The sequence below is a fragment of the Sus scrofa genome, chromosome 5 (genome assembly GCF_054392235.1).
Source record: "Sus scrofa isolate SSC_HxYL_T2T_F1_AM1 chromosome 5, Sscrofa_HxYL_maternal_Yorkshire_Landrace_v2.0, whole genome shotgun sequence".
Taxonomy (NCBI): domain Eukaryota; kingdom Metazoa; phylum Chordata; class Mammalia; order Artiodactyla; family Suidae; genus Sus; species Sus scrofa.
The window spans coordinates 8895672-8913191 of NC_139387.1; the positions used below are offsets into that span (position 1 = coordinate 8895672).

Genomic DNA, 17520 nt, shown 5'->3' on the forward strand with positions numbered 1-17520 from the left:
GTAGCTCGCAGATGTGGCTTGGATCATGTGTTGCTATGGCTGTGGTGTAGGCCAGCGGCTGCAACTCCGATTCTACCCCTAGCCTGGCAATTTCCATACGCTGCACCTGCGGCCCTAAAGAAATAAATTAAGTAAATAAAAAATAAAAATAAAAATAAGTAAATAAATAAAATGGACATGATAAAACAGTGCTTTCCTCAAAGAGTTGATTGGATGATCCAACGAAATAAAAGATCGTTCTTGGAGTTCCCACTGTGGTGCAGCCTCTTAAGTATCCACCTGCAACAGTTTGGGTCACTGCAGAGGAGCGGGTTCAATCCCCAGCCCAGCACAGTGGGTTAAAGCATCAGCTCAGATTTGATTCCTGGTCCAGGAACTTCTATATGCTGCAGTTGTGGCAAAAAAAAAAAAAAAAAAAAAAAAAAAAAAAAAAAATTCTGCTCTGTAAGTAATGTAAAAAATTTCTGCTCTCTGTAAATGGCAGCTAATATTATTTCCCAAGGAATAATAAATGCCTCAAGCACACTAAAATAACTTCTACATTGGCATAGTGCCTCAAACCTTTTTGATGTTTTTTTGTTTTGTTTTGTTTTGTTTTTCATCTTTTTGCCTTTTCTAGGGCGACTTCCCACAGCATATGGAGATTCCCAGACTAGGGGTCTAATCAGAGCTGTAGCCACCGGCCTATGCCAGAGCCACAGCAACGCAGGATCCGAGCCGCATCTGCGACCTACACCACAGCTCACTGGCAACGCCAGATCCTTAACCCACTGAGCAAGGCCAAGGATCGAACCTGCAACCTCATAGTTTCTAGTTGGATTCGCTAACCACTGTGCCACAACGGGAATTCCGTGCCTCAAACCTTTTTGGACCTTAAGTATAGAGTTGAGATACAAGGCAAGGATCTATATTAGTTTCCTGTGGCTGCTGTAACAAATTACAAAAACTTGGTGGCTTAAAGCTACAGAAATTTGGGAGTTCCCATCGTGGCTCAGCAGTAATGAAACCAACTAGTATCCATGAGGACATGGGTCCAATCCCTGGCATCCCTCAGTGGGTTAAGGATCTGGCGTTGCCGTGAGCTGTGGTGTAGGTCGCAGCCACTGCTTGGCTCTGGCATTGCTGTGGCTGTGGTGTAGGCTGGCAGCTGTAGCTCTGATTCAACTCCTAGCCTGGGAACTTCCTTATGCCGAGGTGCAGTCCTAAAAAGACAAAAAGAAAAAAAAAAAAAAAGCTACAGAAACTTGGAGTTCCCTGGTGGCTTAGCGGGTTAAGGATCCAATGTTCTCACTGCTGTGGCTTAGGCCCCTGCTGTGGTGGAGGTTCAGTTACCGGCTTGGGAACTTCTACGTGTCCCCACTGTGGCAAAGAAAAAAAAAATAATAATAATTTACTCTGCAGGTACTGGAGACAGGAAATCTGAACTGAACAGGGATTGGCAGGGTTGGTTCCTTCTGGAGGCTCTGAGGGAAAAACTGCTCATGCCTCCCTCCGGGCTTTTGGTGGCTACAGGCAACCCTCGGCATTCCTGGTCTAATCTGCTTCTCTGTTCACATGGCCTTCTCTGCGTTTCCCTCCCTTTAGCTGCTCTTTAAAGACACATGTCATTGGGTTTAGGGCCCATCCTCATCCCAAATGACTGAATCAATAGATCCTTAGTTCAAAGTATCCTTTGCAAAGACCCAAATAAAGCCACATTCACAGGTTCCAGGTGGACCCATCTTGGGGGGAACCACCATTCAACCATCTAGAAGACCCATATTCATTTATTTTTTATGGAGGGAACCAGTGTCTCCAGCTCCACTTGCTAAGTAGTCCCTGCTCTCCCCACACATAATGTCACCTTTTCGTGTACCAAGTTCCCATTTGCAGCCTGCTTATAACTGGGCTCTGCATTCTATTCCATTTTCCGCCTATTTTTCCTGCCATATTATCCTTACTACTGTGATTTGGCAATACATCTTAATATTCGCTAGAGCAACTTCCACAACTTAACTTTTTTTGTTTTTACTACTCAGTGAATTTTATTACATTTATAGTTGTACAACGATCATCACAACCCAATTTTACAGCATTTCTATCCCAAACCCCCAGCCCATCCCCCTACCCCACAATCTGTTTCATTTAGAAGCCATGTTTTTCAAAGTCTGTGAGTCAGTATCTGTTCTACAAAGAAGTTCATTGTGTACTTTTTTTAGATTCCCCATGTAAGTGATAGCAAGTGGTGTTGGTGTCTCACTGTCTGACTGACTTCACTTAGCATGACAGTTTCTAGGTCCATCCATGTTGCTGCAAATGCCATTATTTCTTTCCTTTTAATGTCTAAGTAATATTCCATCGTGTATATGTCCCATATCTTCTTTATCTACTCCTCTGTCGATGGACATTTAGGTTGCTTCTATCTCTTGGCTATTGTATATAACGCTGCAATGAACATTGGAGTACATGTATCTCTTCGAGTCATGGTTCTCTCTGGATAGATGCCCAAGAGTGGGATAACTTTGTTTTTTTAAAAATACCATAACTTTTTTTTTCTTTTTAGGGCTACACCTGCGGCATAGGGAGGTTCCCAGGCTAGGGGTTGAATCAGAGCTGTAGCCACCAGCCTACACCAGAGTCACAGCAGCGCGGGATCCAAGCCGTGTCTGCAACCTACACCACAGCTCACGGCAACGCTGGATCCTCAACCCATGAGAAAGGCCAGGGATCGAACTCGCAACCTCATGGCTCCTAGTCGGATTTTTTAACCACTGAGCCAGAAGGGGAATGCCCAAAAATGCCTTAACATTTTAATGAACTTGATTTTCTTTCTTTCTTTTTTTTTTTTTGTCTTTTTAGGGCTAAGGGTTGAATCAGAGCTGTAGCTGCTGGCCTACACCACAGCAACAGCCACACCAGATCTAAGCCACGTCTGCGACCTACACCACAGCTCATGGCAACACCGGATCCTTAACCCACTGAGCAAGGCCAGGGATCGAACCTGTGTCCTCATGGATGCTAGTCAGATTTGTTTCTGCTGAGCCACGACAGGAACTCCCCCTTGATTTTTCCATATACATTTTAAAATCAGTTTATTCTGAGTTTATTCTCCCCTCCCCCCCAACCCTGCCACCAAAATCCCTTGGGATTGTGGCTATCCTAATGACTTTATAGATTAATTTGGAGGCAATTTTAAGACATTAGTTCAGTCCATACATGAATTAACTATGTCCCTTCATTTATTCTGGTCTTTTTTTTTTTTAACATCCTTTAATAGAATATAAAAGTATTCTCCAATGAGGCCACGTACAGAGTCTTTCCAAGGAGGCTCTTTTTTTTTTTTTTTTTTTTTTTTGCCTTTTCTAGGGCCGCTCCTGTGGCATATGGAGGTTCCCAGGCTAGGGGTCTAATCGGAGCTGTAGCCACCAGCCTACGCCACAGCTCATGGCAATGCCGGATCCTTAACCCACTGAGCAAGGCCAGGGATCAAACCTGCAACCTTATGATTCCTAGTTGGATTCGTTAACCACTGAGCCACGACGGGAACTCTGCAAGGAGGCTCTTTTAGAGAAATTGAGTGGGAAGAACACTCTACAATTTACAAATGGCTTTTTTTTTTTTTTTTTTTTTTAACCAGGCCTGCAGTACACAAAAGTTCCTGGGCCAGGGATTGAACCTGTGCCAAAGCAGCAACTCAAGCCACTGCAGTGACAATGCCGGATTCCCAACCTAATGAGCCACCAGGGAACTCCCTAAATGGCTTGTTGGTATATATCCCTCTTCCCGGAGCCCTAATATCTGCATTTTACCAAAAAAGTAGCTGAGGCCCAGAGATGTGAAGGAGCTTCTCCAAAGATACACAGAAGTGACAGAGCTGAGACAAGGTCCCCTGGCCCAGTCTCTGGTATGCAACATGGCTTTCATACCAGGTAGCACCTACCCTTGCCCCCAGGCCAGTAGAGGCTTGGGTGGACAGATCGGATGCCATTCAATCTGTCACTGACAAAGCAAGCCATGGACACGTTGGAGGCTGGCTCACACTTGGTCCTTTATTTTAAGATCTGCACGAAGAGACACACGGCATAGATATACACAAGAATGATGAGAATACAGGTCGCCTTGACTTGCTGTGCCAGGGCCTGCTTGGATGAAGACTTGAAGGCCATCCTGCTTGTCCTATTGCTCTGGAACCTGGTGCTAACGGGCACCTTGTTGGCCCCCAGACCGCAGCCTCCTTCTCCCTTGCTGGCATCTTTGTCCCCAACCACCAGGCACAGGCTGATGGAGGCTGCTGTGAGCCTGCTCAGGGTGGCTGGGTCAGGTCCAGGGAAGCGCTGGCTAAAAGGGATGCTGGTAGCTGGAAGGGTGGTGGTGACCACATCCAGGTCTTTGGAGGCTGCCCGGCACAGCCTGGCCCACCCCAGGGACTGCAGGCCACTGCCCCACATGGCCCGGGCCACCTGTTCCACGGCTGCCCACAGCCTGTTCAGGCAGTGGAGCAGCAGAGACACAGCCACCTGCTGTAGCACGGCCCGCAGCAGCAGCTCCAGGGCCTTGCTGTTCTGGTGATGGAAGTCAGCCAGGCTGTAGTAGGCCCACTGGGCCATGGAGAGCAAGGCTAGGTGTGCCTCCCACTGCACACGCTGTTGGAGCCACAGGATGCAGCGGCAGGCTCCATGGATCAGAGTGGCCAGCAGCTGCAGGCCCCAGCCCCGCACAATGGTCAGCAGCTGCCACAAGGCCTGTTGGACAGGCAGCAGCACCTCCGTGCCCAGCTTCCGGGCCAGGATGAGAGTAAGCCCCCCACCCACCTGCAGACTCCTGCCCCACAGGATGCAGAGGCTCAGCATGGAGAGAGAAAGGCAGTGGGAGGCCGTGGCCACCCGCAGCCCCAGCCTGGGTACAGAGAAGTTCACCAGGCCCGGCCCACACCGGACCAGGAGCAGGAGCTGCCAGGCACCTCTGGCCAGCTGACTCCCATTCTGCTGGGCATCACCTTGGCAGCTGGTGGTGGAGGAGCAGGGAGGGGGGGCCTTCATGACCTAGAGGTTCTGTACCCAGCCTCCCACTCTGGGGGCATGGGGCTGCTCTCAGGCCACAAGGTGACATTAATGGACCCTCTGGCCCAAATGTCCTGCCATCTGGGCTAGGTGGTTTTGCAACAATCAATGACAGCACAAAAGATCAGCATGTGAGCTCATCTCAGAGAGATGACATTATTGCTTCAGTGGGCAAGGGAGGCAGCCTTTGAAAGTGAAACTGGGCTTTCTTTCTCTTTTTTATGCTTTAAAGGGCCCCACCTGAGGCATATGTTCTCAGGCTAGGGGTTGAATTGGAGCTTCAGCCACCAGCCTACACCACAGCTGCATCTGTGACCTACACCACAGCTCATGGTACCACCGGATCCTTACCCCACTGAGCCAGGCCAGGGATCAAACCTGCATCCTCATGGATAGTAGCTGGGTTTTTAACCTGCTGAGCCACAATGAGAGCTCCTGAAACTGTGATTTCTAGTTTGGGCCCACTGTGTTTGTGCCTGCAACTGACTAATGTGAGCCGGAGCCTCCTCTGTGCTAGGCCTGCAGTTTCTGCCACCATGAAGTTTCCAGTCCAGTAAGAGAGATGGACATGGAAATGCCCTAATGACCAAACTGCCTGACTCAGCTCTTCTCCAGTCCTCCTGCTTCCCCATTCTGCTCCTCTAGTCCCGCTAACCTCCCGCCATGGTTAGTCCACACCTGTTTTACCTGGAGAATTACCTGGCAGCAAAGAACGGCTGCCCTTCAGGGATTTGAGTGAAACCTTGGCCCCCATTCCATTCCTTACTAGAAGTTGCATTTTGACTTTCTTCGCAATGTGGGATGCGAGCCACGTCTTTGACCTACACCACAGCTCATGGCAATGCCGGATCCCTGACCCACTGATTGAGGGCAAGGATCGAACCTGCATCCTCATGGATGACAGTCGGATTCGATTCTGCTGCGCCACAACGAGAATTCCCCCCCGCACCGGGGAAATTTTTTTCAAGGCTTATTTCAGGCACACTGGATTCCTTTAGCCATTAGTTTGTTTTTTATCATGTGCATATTGTGAATCATGCTACTGATCATATTTATCTTTCTTATTTGGCTGGACAGAGGCTTGAAATCAAATGGGAGGACCACTCTGGCATAAACAGAGTTCTGTAATGTGCGTTTTGTGTGTGATGCCTCTCTGGCTTCATCTTACTTCCCTTGGCTCATGTCTTTACTTTTTTCTTGTTGAGTTGCCTATGTCTTGCTGTGTAGCCTTAGACATGTTCCTGGCAGAAGAAAGGATACAGTTAACCTCGTGAATGAATCCAAACCTACATATATCAATTAATCTAGCCTTTTGAAAAGCAGCACTACCTACCCAATCTTCCAAATGCCTATCCTGACTCCTGCCCTCTCTGCTTCCTCTCCCTGACCCCACCCACAGCGACTCACACAAATAGTCCCCGGATCCTATCCATCCTAAATATCCCGATTCTGCTCCTTCATGTCACCTGGTGCCCTTTTCCAGGTCAGGTATCCTGACGGCTTGCTTGGAATAGTGAAAACCCTTCTACTACATCCCCACCTTTAGTTGGCCCTTTAATGTCATTCTTAGGCAGAGCAGGCTCGGTATACATTTATTCAATCAATGAACGAATCCCTCATTTGACATGTGGGGAGACTGAGGCCCAAGGTGTTATCCCAGAGAGCTATATGCATAGCTGGCAGGACAATGCAGGCCTGCTGATACGCTCTCATGATTGGAAAGAGGGAATTATTTTAGAAGGAATAGTTGGTCTAGGACTTTTAGTAACGTTGTTTGTTAAAAGACTTTTCAACCCTCATCACAATTTTATTTTATTTATTTTTGTCTTTTTTTTTTTTTTAAGGGCTGCACCCGAGGCATACACAAGTTTCCAGGCCAGGGGTCGAATTGGAGCTACAGGTGCCAGACTACACCACAGGCACAGCAACTTGGGATCTGAAGCTCGTCAGCAACCTACACCACAGCTCACGGCAATGGCAGATCCTTAAGCCACTGAGCGAGGCGGGGGGTCCAGCCCACGTCCTCATGGATCCTAGTGAAGTTTGCTACAGCCGAGCCATGACAGGACTACTATTTTATTTGTATTTATTTATTTTTTGGCCTCACACTCAGCATACAGAGAGGTTCCCAGACCAGGGATCATACCTGCACCACAGCAATGACAAGGCCAGATCCTTAACTGCTAGGCCAACAGAGAACTCCCTTCTCTTCACAATTTTAAATAGCCTTACTTGGTCTACAGTGGTGGCTGTCTTGTTCCCCTCTGTATTGTCACAGCCTAGTGCAGGCAGTACCTGGCACAGAGCAGGCCTTCAGTAAGAACTTCTTACTGGAGTTCCTCTTGCGGCTCAGTGGTAACAACCTGACTAGTATCCATGAAAATGCGGGTTTGATCCCTGGCCTCACTCAGTGGGTTAAGGATTGGGCATTGCGGTGAGCTGTGGTGTAGGTCGAAGACGTGGCTTGGATCCTGCGTTGCTGTGGCTGTGGCTTGGGCTGGCAGCTGCAGGTCTGATTCGACTCCTGGCCTGGGAACTTCCGCACCTTCAGCCCTAAAAAAAGAAAAAAAAAAAAAAAAAAAGAATTTCTTACTGAATGAGTGACTTAGGATCCCCAAGTTCCTTTTCCAGTGAAGGGGCTACTGAACCCTGAGTCTGATGTTATGAAAACCCAACCTAGAGCCAGTCAGATTTAACCTCTGGCCTTCATTATTTGTATAAATTTTGCCAAATTATTTCCTCTTGGCCTGAAACTTAGTTTTTTCTGTAAGAGGCGACAGTAGGCCTATACTATAATCCCTTGTCTGCAATTCTAAAATGAAAAAAACTTTTTAAACAAAATTTAAGTATAGTTGATTTACAATGTTGTGTTAGTTTCTGGTGTAGACCAAAATATGTTTGTTTTCATATTCTTTTCCATTATGGTTTATTACAGGATATTAGATATGGTTCCCTATGCAAAACAGTAGGACCTCATTTTTTTTTTTCAGTAGGACCTTATTTATCTATTTCATATGTAGTAGTTTGTATCTGCTGATCCCCCCTAATATATGCCTCCCCTACCTCCTTTGCTTAGTAACCATAATTTGTTTTCTATGTCTGTGAGGCTGTTTCTGTTTTGTAAATAAGGTCATTTGTATCATGTTTTAGATTCCTCGCACGTATTTGTCTTCCTCTTTCTGACTTACCTCACTTAGAATGCTAATCTCTAGGTTCATCCATGTTGCTGTAAATGGCATCTCTCTCTCTCACACACACACACACACACACACCCCTTGTCATTTGGTGGCAAGAACCAAACCAACCTGAACTTGTTTGGCAGCTAAATTAGCCTTGAACTGTGAAGCTATTTATATTTAATCCCACTCCATGTGAATATTCATGTTTCTTCACAGAATTAATGAGCGTGTTTCATTAACGGGTTTAGGGAGGATTACATAATGTACAGTCTGTGCACCATATTGCAAGATATTATCTAAAACATGAAAAATGCTGAACTTGGAAACACATCTGGTCCCACAGATTTCCAATAAGGGGCTACAGCTGCCAGCCTGTGCCACAGCCACAACAATGCCGGCTAAGCGGCCTCTGAGAACTTCACCACAGCTCACAGCACAGCTCCTCAGCAATTTGGGTTCTTTAACCCACCAAGCAAAGCCAGGGATTGAACCTGCATCCTCATGGATGTTAGTTGGGTTCATTCCCACTGAGCCACAATGGGAAGTTTTTGTTGTTGTTGTTTTTCACAACAATGTGAGCCATGGCCAGGCCCAGAGTAAAAGAACACAAAGGGGTGCGATGGAGGTGGAAGGTGATACAAGAAAAGTGTGTGTGTGTTCGCGCCCGGCAGCCAAGAAGCTTGAGTAGCTAGTTAGGTCAGATTCTTGGGTGGCAGGCTCAGGAGTTAAGGTTTAATCCCAGGGAAACAGGGACGGGTGGGGGTGGGGTAGGGCACGGGAACTAACAAGATGAGATTTGATTCTTAGAAAGATGTGGCGGGGCAAGCTTGGAAGAGGGGAGAGCAGCTAGGAGCCTCCTAGGTGACCCTGAGCCTAGGCAAAGGTCACCGAGGACCCCCTTCACACAGAGGGTCGGGGAGGCTGGCAGGGTCAGGCTCGTGAAGCCAGGCAGCTGGACCCAGGACCCCAGGTCGTGAGGTGGTTTCGCCGCCTCAGACCTTCAGAACCGAGCGGGGGCTCCCGCACCCAATACTTGATGGAAGGGCGGAGATAAGGTTTGAGGGACGGGGGCTAGAAATCAGGACGTATTATAAAAGGCAAGTTATTTTAAAATAGTTGCTATGAATGTGTGAATTTAAATTTCTGAATTAAAATGACGTTATTACAAGCGGAGTTAAAAAAATGAAAAAATAAAAGGCAAGTTAGTGTCAGGAAGCGGCTCAAAATAGCAACAACGCCGATCCACTGTGTGGGATGGATATGGGACACCATGGGTGAAAGCTTTTTTCCTGAAGTTTTCCTTCCCTTCCTTTCTTCCTCCCTCTCTTCCATTTCTTTCTTGTCTTTTTGGAGTTTTTTGAAAACGCTTTGGAACTGAAGCCCCAACAGGGTTACTGAATTCCAGAAGTTGCTGCGTTTTAATTTACCTATTTTGGCCGCACTCGCGGCACGTGGAAGCTCCCTAGCAAGGGATCGAACCAACGCCGCAACTGGGTCCTGTGCCACAGCTACGGCGACGGCAAATCCTTAACCCACTGCACCCCAAGGGAACATCCAGAGGTGACTGCGTTTTATAGGAAAAGCAGCGCCGTAGCTGTTGTTCTTCACCGTAATAGGGCGTTTCATGAAGTCTGACTGCAGCAGGACTGCTTGGGGTTGTTCCATTCCAATTCTCAGCGGGCGACCCCAAGGCTTTCCCTAAGTTGGAAGCCAGCCGCTCGCCGTAGAGATTCTAGCTGCCCTAAGAAGCTGACGTCAAGGTCGAGACGAACACAAGGCTTACGTAGCTTACGTAACTTACGAGCTTACGTAGAAACGGCGCCCAGTACCAGCCCCGTGACCTGACGTCGGCCGCGGGCGCGCGCTCGCACGCCGGAAGGGGCGGAGCCAGTCTGGGATTTATATATCGCACGCCTAGACCAGCCCGACCTCTATCGGCAGCTTCCGACCGCGGGATGGTATGTGTTGTTATGGCGGATTCTTCCTTGTCCGCCAGGGTGGCATGGCTGAATCTGCGGCACATCGCCGCCATCTCGGCTCGCCTGGCGCCGGGGGCCAGTTTTAGGAGGCCAGGGCACTCTGCGGAATCCGCAGTCAGGTCTATTTTCTGAAAACATGCTAGGCCTGAGGTTGATTTGCTGCCTGCCGAGCGGCTGGCGAGAGGCCTTGCCACAGGAGCTGGCCTGGGGGTTCTGGGCCGATAATCCTCAAGCCATGGACTATTTCTGGGTCTCAGCTTAAGCGTGCAAGATTGGAATCACGAACACTTTGTCTGGCAGGACTCCGGGAGGATTTGGCACTGTTAAAGTGGGAGGTGCAAGCAGGCGGGAGGGAACTTTGGGGGAATGGTTCCTGGGCCTCTGAAATGACTGGGACGGTTGGTGCCACTCTTTGGGCCTCTAGACTTCTCAGAAACCACAGATGATGAACTTATTGACGGGCGGACAGAAACTGTGTGCTGATTGTCATGTTCTGATTTGGCTCTGCCGAGTTCTAGTGGTCCCTGCTTAACCGGCTTAGCTCCCTCTTGGGAGCAGGAGGAACCACGACCCAGCCATTTGACCAGAAGACCCTATTGTAATCAGAGCCTGACATGCACATACGGCTCCTGGTTAAGTTATGAAGTTTAGTGCCAGTACCGGTGTACTTTGGTTCTCTTTAGAGGAAAATGTGGGTGGCACGGCAAGTTACAAGGTGAGGGTTTGAGGTTAGTGATAGGCTCCGGTTTGGCTGAATCATGATCTTTGGGTGTGTGATCCGCGCCATCCCGTCCCCAAAACAAACCTTGATGCAGCATGTAGTTCTGGGTTTGCTGGTCTGGATTCAGCCTTGCTGAGAATCCTCTTAGAATCCAGGCAGCTGGGAAGAAGTGAGCTACTTAAGGTGCTGACTTGGTGGTTTTTTTTCCTAGTCTCACAGGAAGTTCTCCGCTCCCAGGCACGGGTCCCTGGGCTTCCTGCCTCGGAAGCGTAGCAGCCGGCACCGCGGGAAGGTGAAGAGTTTCCCCAAGGATGACTCTTCCAAGCCCGTGCACCTCACCGCCTTCCTTGGCTACAAGGCTGGCATGACCCACATTGTGAGGGAGGTCGATAGGCCTGGGTCCAGTAAGTACACACTACGTCCTCCTAGTTGGGATTGGACTAGGTGGGGCCAAGCTGTCGGAACGGGGCAGGCTTTGGAGAGAGGGGAAACTGGATAATGGGATGGAAATGACATACCTTAGGACCGGTCAAAGCTGCGGGGTACGGATGGCTGGCCCTGCTTGCTTTGGGCAGAGGGACATAAGGGAAGGGTGATGAGTAAGAGCTACAGTGCAGAGAAATACATACGCTGTTTTAGGATATTGTCACTGCCAAGGGTCAAATAAAAACCACACGGTTTTTTAGTGGCAGCACTGGACTGTGAGCCTTACGTGAGCACTACTTGTGTTCTGGGTTGTGAAACTCGAAGCCAAAAGTCACTAGGAGTTTCTGTATAGTTAAGGATGTGGTGTTAACTGCAGCAGGTGGGGGGTAGCTGCTTTGGTGAGGGTTTGATCCCTGGATGGCTAACTCCCACGTGGCCCCAGGCCGGGCCGAAAAATTCACAGAAAACAGCAGTGACTATTGAATGGCAGTAGATGTGAGGCAGTCAGAACTGTCAGATTTAAGCTCAGGCCGCCAGTATGCTTAGTATTCTTGGTATTACCTAGGTAGTAAGGCATTTGCTTGGGATGGTTATGATGGACCAGAACTGAATGGCTGATGAGGGTGTAGGGTTTTTTTTGGTGGGGGGTTTTGTTTTTGTGTTTTGGGTGTGTGTGTTTTTTGGTTTTTAGGGTTGCGGCTACGGTGTGTGGAAGTTCCCAGGCTAGGGGTTGAATTGCAGCTGTGGCCTACGCCAGGGCCACAGCAACGCTGGGTCCGAAACACATCGACCTACATCAAAGCTCGCGGCAACACCAGATCCTTAATCTACTGAGCAAGGCCGGGGATCAAACCCAAATCCTCATGGATACTTAATCAGCTAAGCCACAATGGGAACTCCAAGGATGGAGTTTCTGTTGCCAGCAGAGGGCACTATGTTATTAATGAGCAGTTTAAAGGAAATCATTACACATTATAGTGCCATTGGTTGAAGGAATTGGTGAGTCCACATTTTCAGGCACCTAACTGAATAGTGCTGATGCCTGAAGCATGTAGAAATTCCTGGGCCATGGATCAACGCTGGATCCTTAACCCACTGAGCCGCCAGGAAACAGTCCAGTTATTTTTGATGAGCTGAAAATTTGTGCAGTCTAAGAGGTCAGTAGGATAGTCCTGGGAGTTGAGACTGCTGCTGCGGGCTTAGACACACTCCCTGTTATCTGAAGCAACCTGTCTTGCTGGCCAGGATGGGCTCTTGACAATTTTCTGCAAAACTCTAACCCCTACTGCTGGGGACTTGAGTGAGCCTGACGACCTGCTTGCTTTGCAGAGGTGAACAAGAAGGAAGTTGTGGAGGCTGTGACTATTGTGGAGACGCCACCCATGGTGATTGTGGGCATCGTGGGCTATGTGGAAACCCCTCGGGGCCTCCGGACCTTTAAGACCATCTTCGCGGAGCACATCAGCGATGAGTGCAAGAGGCGCTTCTATAAGAACTGGTAAGTGAGCAGAGGCTGCTCACCCAGGTTGGGCTGGGGAGAAGGAGCAGGGCCCCAGAGGGCTGGGCTGGGAGGAGCTGCTCTGGTGTCGGATTAGCTGCCTCATTCAGAAGAGTTACTGGGGAGAGACTGTCCTGAGCTGGGAGCAGCACCGTGAGACACTGGCCTTCCTTGTGGGGAAGTAGTCCACTGGGAAGCTGAGAGCAGTAACGCCCCCAGTCCTCCCAGGGTGTGGGGTCTGGTTAAGGGCTAACCTGGAGCGAGGATTTGTGTATCTGGTTGTCTGTGACATGCATTAATCTTGTGGACCTCTGCTCAGCTCCGCTCGGCTCTGCCCGATGAGCTCCATCCAGGCTCCGCTTGCCGGTGGAAAAGGCTCCTTAGAAGCCGGCAATGAGCCCCATCCCCACATGGTGCTGGGGTGCCTTCCGCTCACCCCTTGGAGGGGCGATGAAGGCCGGCACCTGGCCCCCTCCCCAACTCTGCTCTGCTCCTGAAGGCATAAATCTAAGAAGAAGGCCTTCACCAAATACTGCAAGAAGTGGCAGGATGAAGATGGCAAGAAGCAGTTGGAGAGGGACTTCAGTAGCATGAAGAAGTACTGCCAGGTCATCCGGGTCATTGCCCACACCCAGGTGAGCTCTGGCCCAGGGTCTTGTCCGTGGAGGTGATAGTTTCAGATCCCTTGCTGCTTTAGGGGTGGGGCACAGTTAACTATCTGGAGTCGATCCTCAGTGCGTTGGTTTCATGCCAAGCTTCAGGATTTTAGGGCTGGTAAGACATAAGGTCCTTCAGCTTCCTGTTGAAGAGGGGCTTAAGAGCCGCCCAGTCCAGCGAAGGCCTTGGTACCTGGGACCAGATGGACAGTGGTGGCTGGCCGAGGCATTAAGGGTTGGGATTTTTGTTGCCAGCAGAGGGCACTGTTTCTCTCAGAAATGGTTTCTCAGGAACCCCATACCCCATTTTAAGGGAAACTGGTGGAAGGAACTGGTGAGTCGTAAAATTGTCACACTGCTGACCGGGTAGTGTTGATGCTGGCTCTTTGCACTGCAGACCTGACCTGTGAGCTGAACGAACCCTCCCTCAGTGGCTGGGTTAGAGTGGGTGCCACCTGGGTAGTTAATCGGGATTGTTCCTAGGTGATCAGTAGTTGTGTGTGGTTAGTGGTGACGGCATTACCAGATTGGTAGTGCGTCCGTTGAGGATATAGGTCAGTGGAATGGCACTGGGTATAACTTTAAAAAGCTTTGTAAGATTCATTTTCCTGGAGTTCTCATTGTGGCTCAGTGGTTAACTGACTTTGAACTGTGAGGTTGCCAGTTCGATCCCTGGCCTCGCTCTGGGTTAAGGATCCGGCGTTGCCATGAGCTGTGGTGTAGGTTGCAGACACGGCTTGGGTTTGGCGTGGCTGTGGTGTAGGCTGGCACCTGTAGCTCCAATTAGACCCCTAGCCTGGGAACCTCCATGTGCTGTTGGTGCAGCCCTAGAAAAGACAAAAAAAAATTCATCTTCCTTGTAGCCTGTTCTTTATTCTGTGCCATACTAACCTGTCACCAAAGTGGCTTATTGATAGTCAAGAGAGCAAGGTGGGTGGCCAGGGTGTAAGCCAGGACAGGTGCAAGTGCCCCAGAGGAGCTGGCCCTGAGGACAGTGATCCAGGATCGTGGGGCTAGTTGCTCCTGGGGTCTGGTGATGTTGACTTCTGGTAATACGGGCTCTGTGTGTCAAGGGTCAGCTTCTTCTGACGTTGGGACACGGAATTGGAGGGTGAATTGTACCCATTGCAGGGAGTCACAGCACAAGCACAAGAAGGTCTTGTCTCTTGCCAACTGTTGCCTATTGCGCCCAGCCTTGAGTTGCTCTCACATGGGAGCCTCCATTTCCTTCTAGATGCGCCTGCTTCCTCTCCGCCAGAAGAAGGCCCACCTCATGGAGATCCAGGTGAACGGAGGCACAGTGGCTGAAAAACTGGACTGGGCCCGGGAGAGGCTAGAGCAGCAGGTCCCTGTGAACCAGGTGTTTGGGCAGGATGAGATGATTGATGTCATTGGCGTGACCAAGGGCAAGGGCTACAAAGGTGAGCTTCGTGGTGGCCCGCCTGCGGGGGCGGAGGGGGTCTCAGGCCCGGCTGTTCGGTGATGAGGCCCTGGAATGCGCGCTGGGCACAGCGCCCGAGTCAGACTGCGGAAGTATTCCTCGCTGCCTTCCTTCTGAGAACAGCTCGGGGCAGGGGCTGGGGGCTCTCCTAAGTCCTGCCTTGCTTGCAGATTTAAGATTTGTGGGGCTTGGGTGGAAGTACAACAACAGGTTTTTGAGGAAAAGAAGCAGATCAAGCCATCCTTGTTTGGGTGTTGCATGTTTTACGGGCAGAGTATCACTGGCTGAAATTGGGCCTGCAATGCAGGAAAGGGCCAGGGGCACCCCAGTAAGAGCGTGTGTCTGTTCCAGGGGTCACCAGCCGTTGGCATACCAAGAAGCTGCCCCGGAAGACCCACCGGGGGCTCCGCAAGGTTGCCTGTATTGGCGCGTGGCATCCTGCGCGTGTGGCCTTCTCCGTGGCCCGGGCTGGGCAGAAAGGCTACCATCACCGCACAGAGATCAACAAGAAGGTGAGGCCTTGCAGGGGGGTCCTCTGGAGACTACAGCCCTAGGAGGGAGGGGAGAGGTGGTCCCAGGATTGAGGGCGGGGTTCCAGTCCCTGTCCCCATTGGTGGTGGAGCATCGCGTGTGCCCGTCTGGTGGTTTAGTACCTTAGTACCGGCTCGGGTTTGTGGTCTGTAAAGCTGCTGGGCTGTACGAAGGTGACGCTTGTCCAGCTGCCGTGTGTGGCTGAAGATACAAGCCTTGTTGGTGCTCCCAGAGTCCTTTGCCACCTAGCCTGCTCCCAAGTTGGGTTCAATCCTCTTGGCTGTGGCTGGCTGGTCCTGCTGTTTAGGGGCACCTGGGGCCCTGGGCTGGCTCCCTGCCTGGTGTCTTGTTTCAAGCATATATGCTCATTCTCTCTGTAAGATCTACAAGATCGGCCAGGGCTACCTCATCAAGGACGGCAAGCTGATCAAGAACAACGCCTCCACGGATTACGATCTCTCCGACAAGAGCATCAATCCTCTGGTGAGCGGGGGAGCTCCTTGCGAAGCCTGTGGTGTGTGGGCCGGCCGGGGACGTCCCCCTCGTGTGTGAGTCAGTCCAGAGCTGCCTCTGGGGTGGGGACTGGTTCCCTGCCCGGCATCAGCTGCCTGCTCCTCGTAAACCAGGGCTGTCTGGTGAGTGAGCAGTGGGGGCAGGCCCAGCTGTTGGGTGAAGAGGCCCAGGAATGAACGCTGGGCACGGCGCCTGAGTCGGACTGAGAGTGTTCCTTCTGAGAACAGCTTGGGGCAGGGGGCTGGGACCCCACAGCACCTGGGCCACGGTGCAGGCCTGGGTGCGCATTCTGTGTCATCAGACCTGCCACCAGCCCCAGGCTTGGTCTGTGCTGACCAGAGACCCTTGCTCTTTTTCAGGGAGGCTTTGTCCACTATGGTGAGGTGACCAATGACTTTGTCATGCTCAAAGGCTGCGTCGTGGGGACCAAGAAGCGAGTGCTCACCCTTCGCAAGGTGAGGCTGGCAGTGGCCAGCCCTCTGGAGGAGGGAGGGTTTTAGAGATCCTGCCCCTGAGCTGTGCTGGGAAAAGGGAAGGGCTGCTGTGCTTTGAAGTCCTGGGAGGAGGAAGTTCCCTGTCTGGCTTGGCCCAGCTGTTGGCTTCTGTTTTGATGTGTATTCTCATCTGCTGGGCGGCAGAAGGAAGCCCCTTAGTAATGGCTGGCTGCGGGTGGGGGGTTCAGATTGGGTTGACCTCTGCCCTCTAAGATGAGGGGCCTGTGAACTGAGATGGTGCAGAGAATGGCTTGGAGCTAATCTTGCCCTCTCGCCCGCAGTCCTTGCTGGTACAGACCAAACGACGGGCCCTGGAGAAGATCGATCTCAAGTTTATTGACACCACCTCCAAGTTTGGCCATGGCCGCTTCCAGACTGTGGAGGAGAAGAAGGCCTTCATGGTGAGCACCTGCCTTGCTCTCTGGCCGGTGTCGGGGTGGCTTTCAGCTGTTGTCACCTGTCAGCCTGCCCCGCTGGCTGGGCTGGCTCCTGGGGTTCTGACAGAAGGCCGCCTTGTGCTGGGGTGCGGGGGAGAAGGCCGGAATCCCTCTCTCCGGGTGGGTGTGTTACTGTCTTCTCCCCTGACCCTGTACGCTACCTTTCTTTCTGCAGGGACCACTTAAGAAGGACCGAATTGCAAAGGAAGAAGGGGCCTAATGACAGAGATTGTAAGGCTGGTAGAGTCTCAATAAAGTTATTTTCCAGTGATGCTCATCTGCCTCTGACTTTATCTTACCTGGCCTGGCTGCTTCTGGGGGCCCTCGGCTCTGGGCCTGCAGCCTCTTGCCTGCACCTCTCCGCATGCTGGGCCCCATCCTGGAACAGACGGGGTGTACGGGGAGGCCAGAGGCTAGGGCAGCCTGGGGGGTGAGCTTTGTGGGAATGTTGGCTTTTGCTGTGCAAATTGTTTGCACAGCCTGGGTGGCAGCACCCACAGGAGAGTGGGAAGGAGGCAGTGAGGACCCGTGCTTTGGGTGTGGCCGGGCGGACCCTGTGTACAGAGATGTCATTTAGTTACTAATCCACCAGGAGGAGTTCCAGTT

The 17520-nt window shown here is 50.9% G+C and overlaps 1 protein-coding gene and 4 non-coding genes across 5 annotated transcripts; all 5 read left to right on the forward strand.

The window, feature by feature from the left end:
* Positions 1 to 10119: 10119 nt before the first annotated feature.
* Positions 10120 to 17191, forward strand: RPL3 (ribosomal protein L3). Its single transcript, NM_001244063.1, has 10 exons — positions 10120 to 10176; positions 11130 to 11322; positions 12674 to 12842; positions 13342 to 13477; positions 14733 to 14919; positions 15291 to 15451; positions 15852 to 15953; positions 16343 to 16438; positions 16759 to 16878; positions 17090 to 17191. The coding sequence occupies exons 1-10, from the start codon at positions 10174 to 10176 to the stop codon at positions 17132 to 17134; spliced, it is 1212 nt and encodes a 403-aa protein (NP_001230992.1). The 5' UTR covers positions 10120 to 10173; the 3' UTR covers positions 17135 to 17191.
* Positions 10635 to 10698, forward strand: LOC146403122 (small nucleolar RNA SNORD43). The gene has a single exon (XR_014804671.1). It is a non-coding gene; the product is annotated as a small nucleolar RNA SNORD43 (small nucleolar RNA).
* Positions 13287 to 13341, forward strand: LOC146403123 (small nucleolar RNA U82P). The gene has a single exon (XR_014804679.1). It is a non-coding gene; the product is annotated as a small nucleolar RNA U82P (small nucleolar RNA).
* Positions 14970 to 15063, forward strand: LOC146403124 (small nucleolar RNA U83B). Its single transcript, XR_014804680.1, has one exon. It is a non-coding gene; the product is annotated as a small nucleolar RNA U83B (small nucleolar RNA).
* Positions 16132 to 16211, forward strand: LOC146403125 (small nucleolar RNA U83B). Its single transcript, XR_014804681.1, has one exon. It is a non-coding gene; the product is annotated as a small nucleolar RNA U83B (small nucleolar RNA).
* Positions 17192 to 17520: the final 329 nt, after the last annotated feature.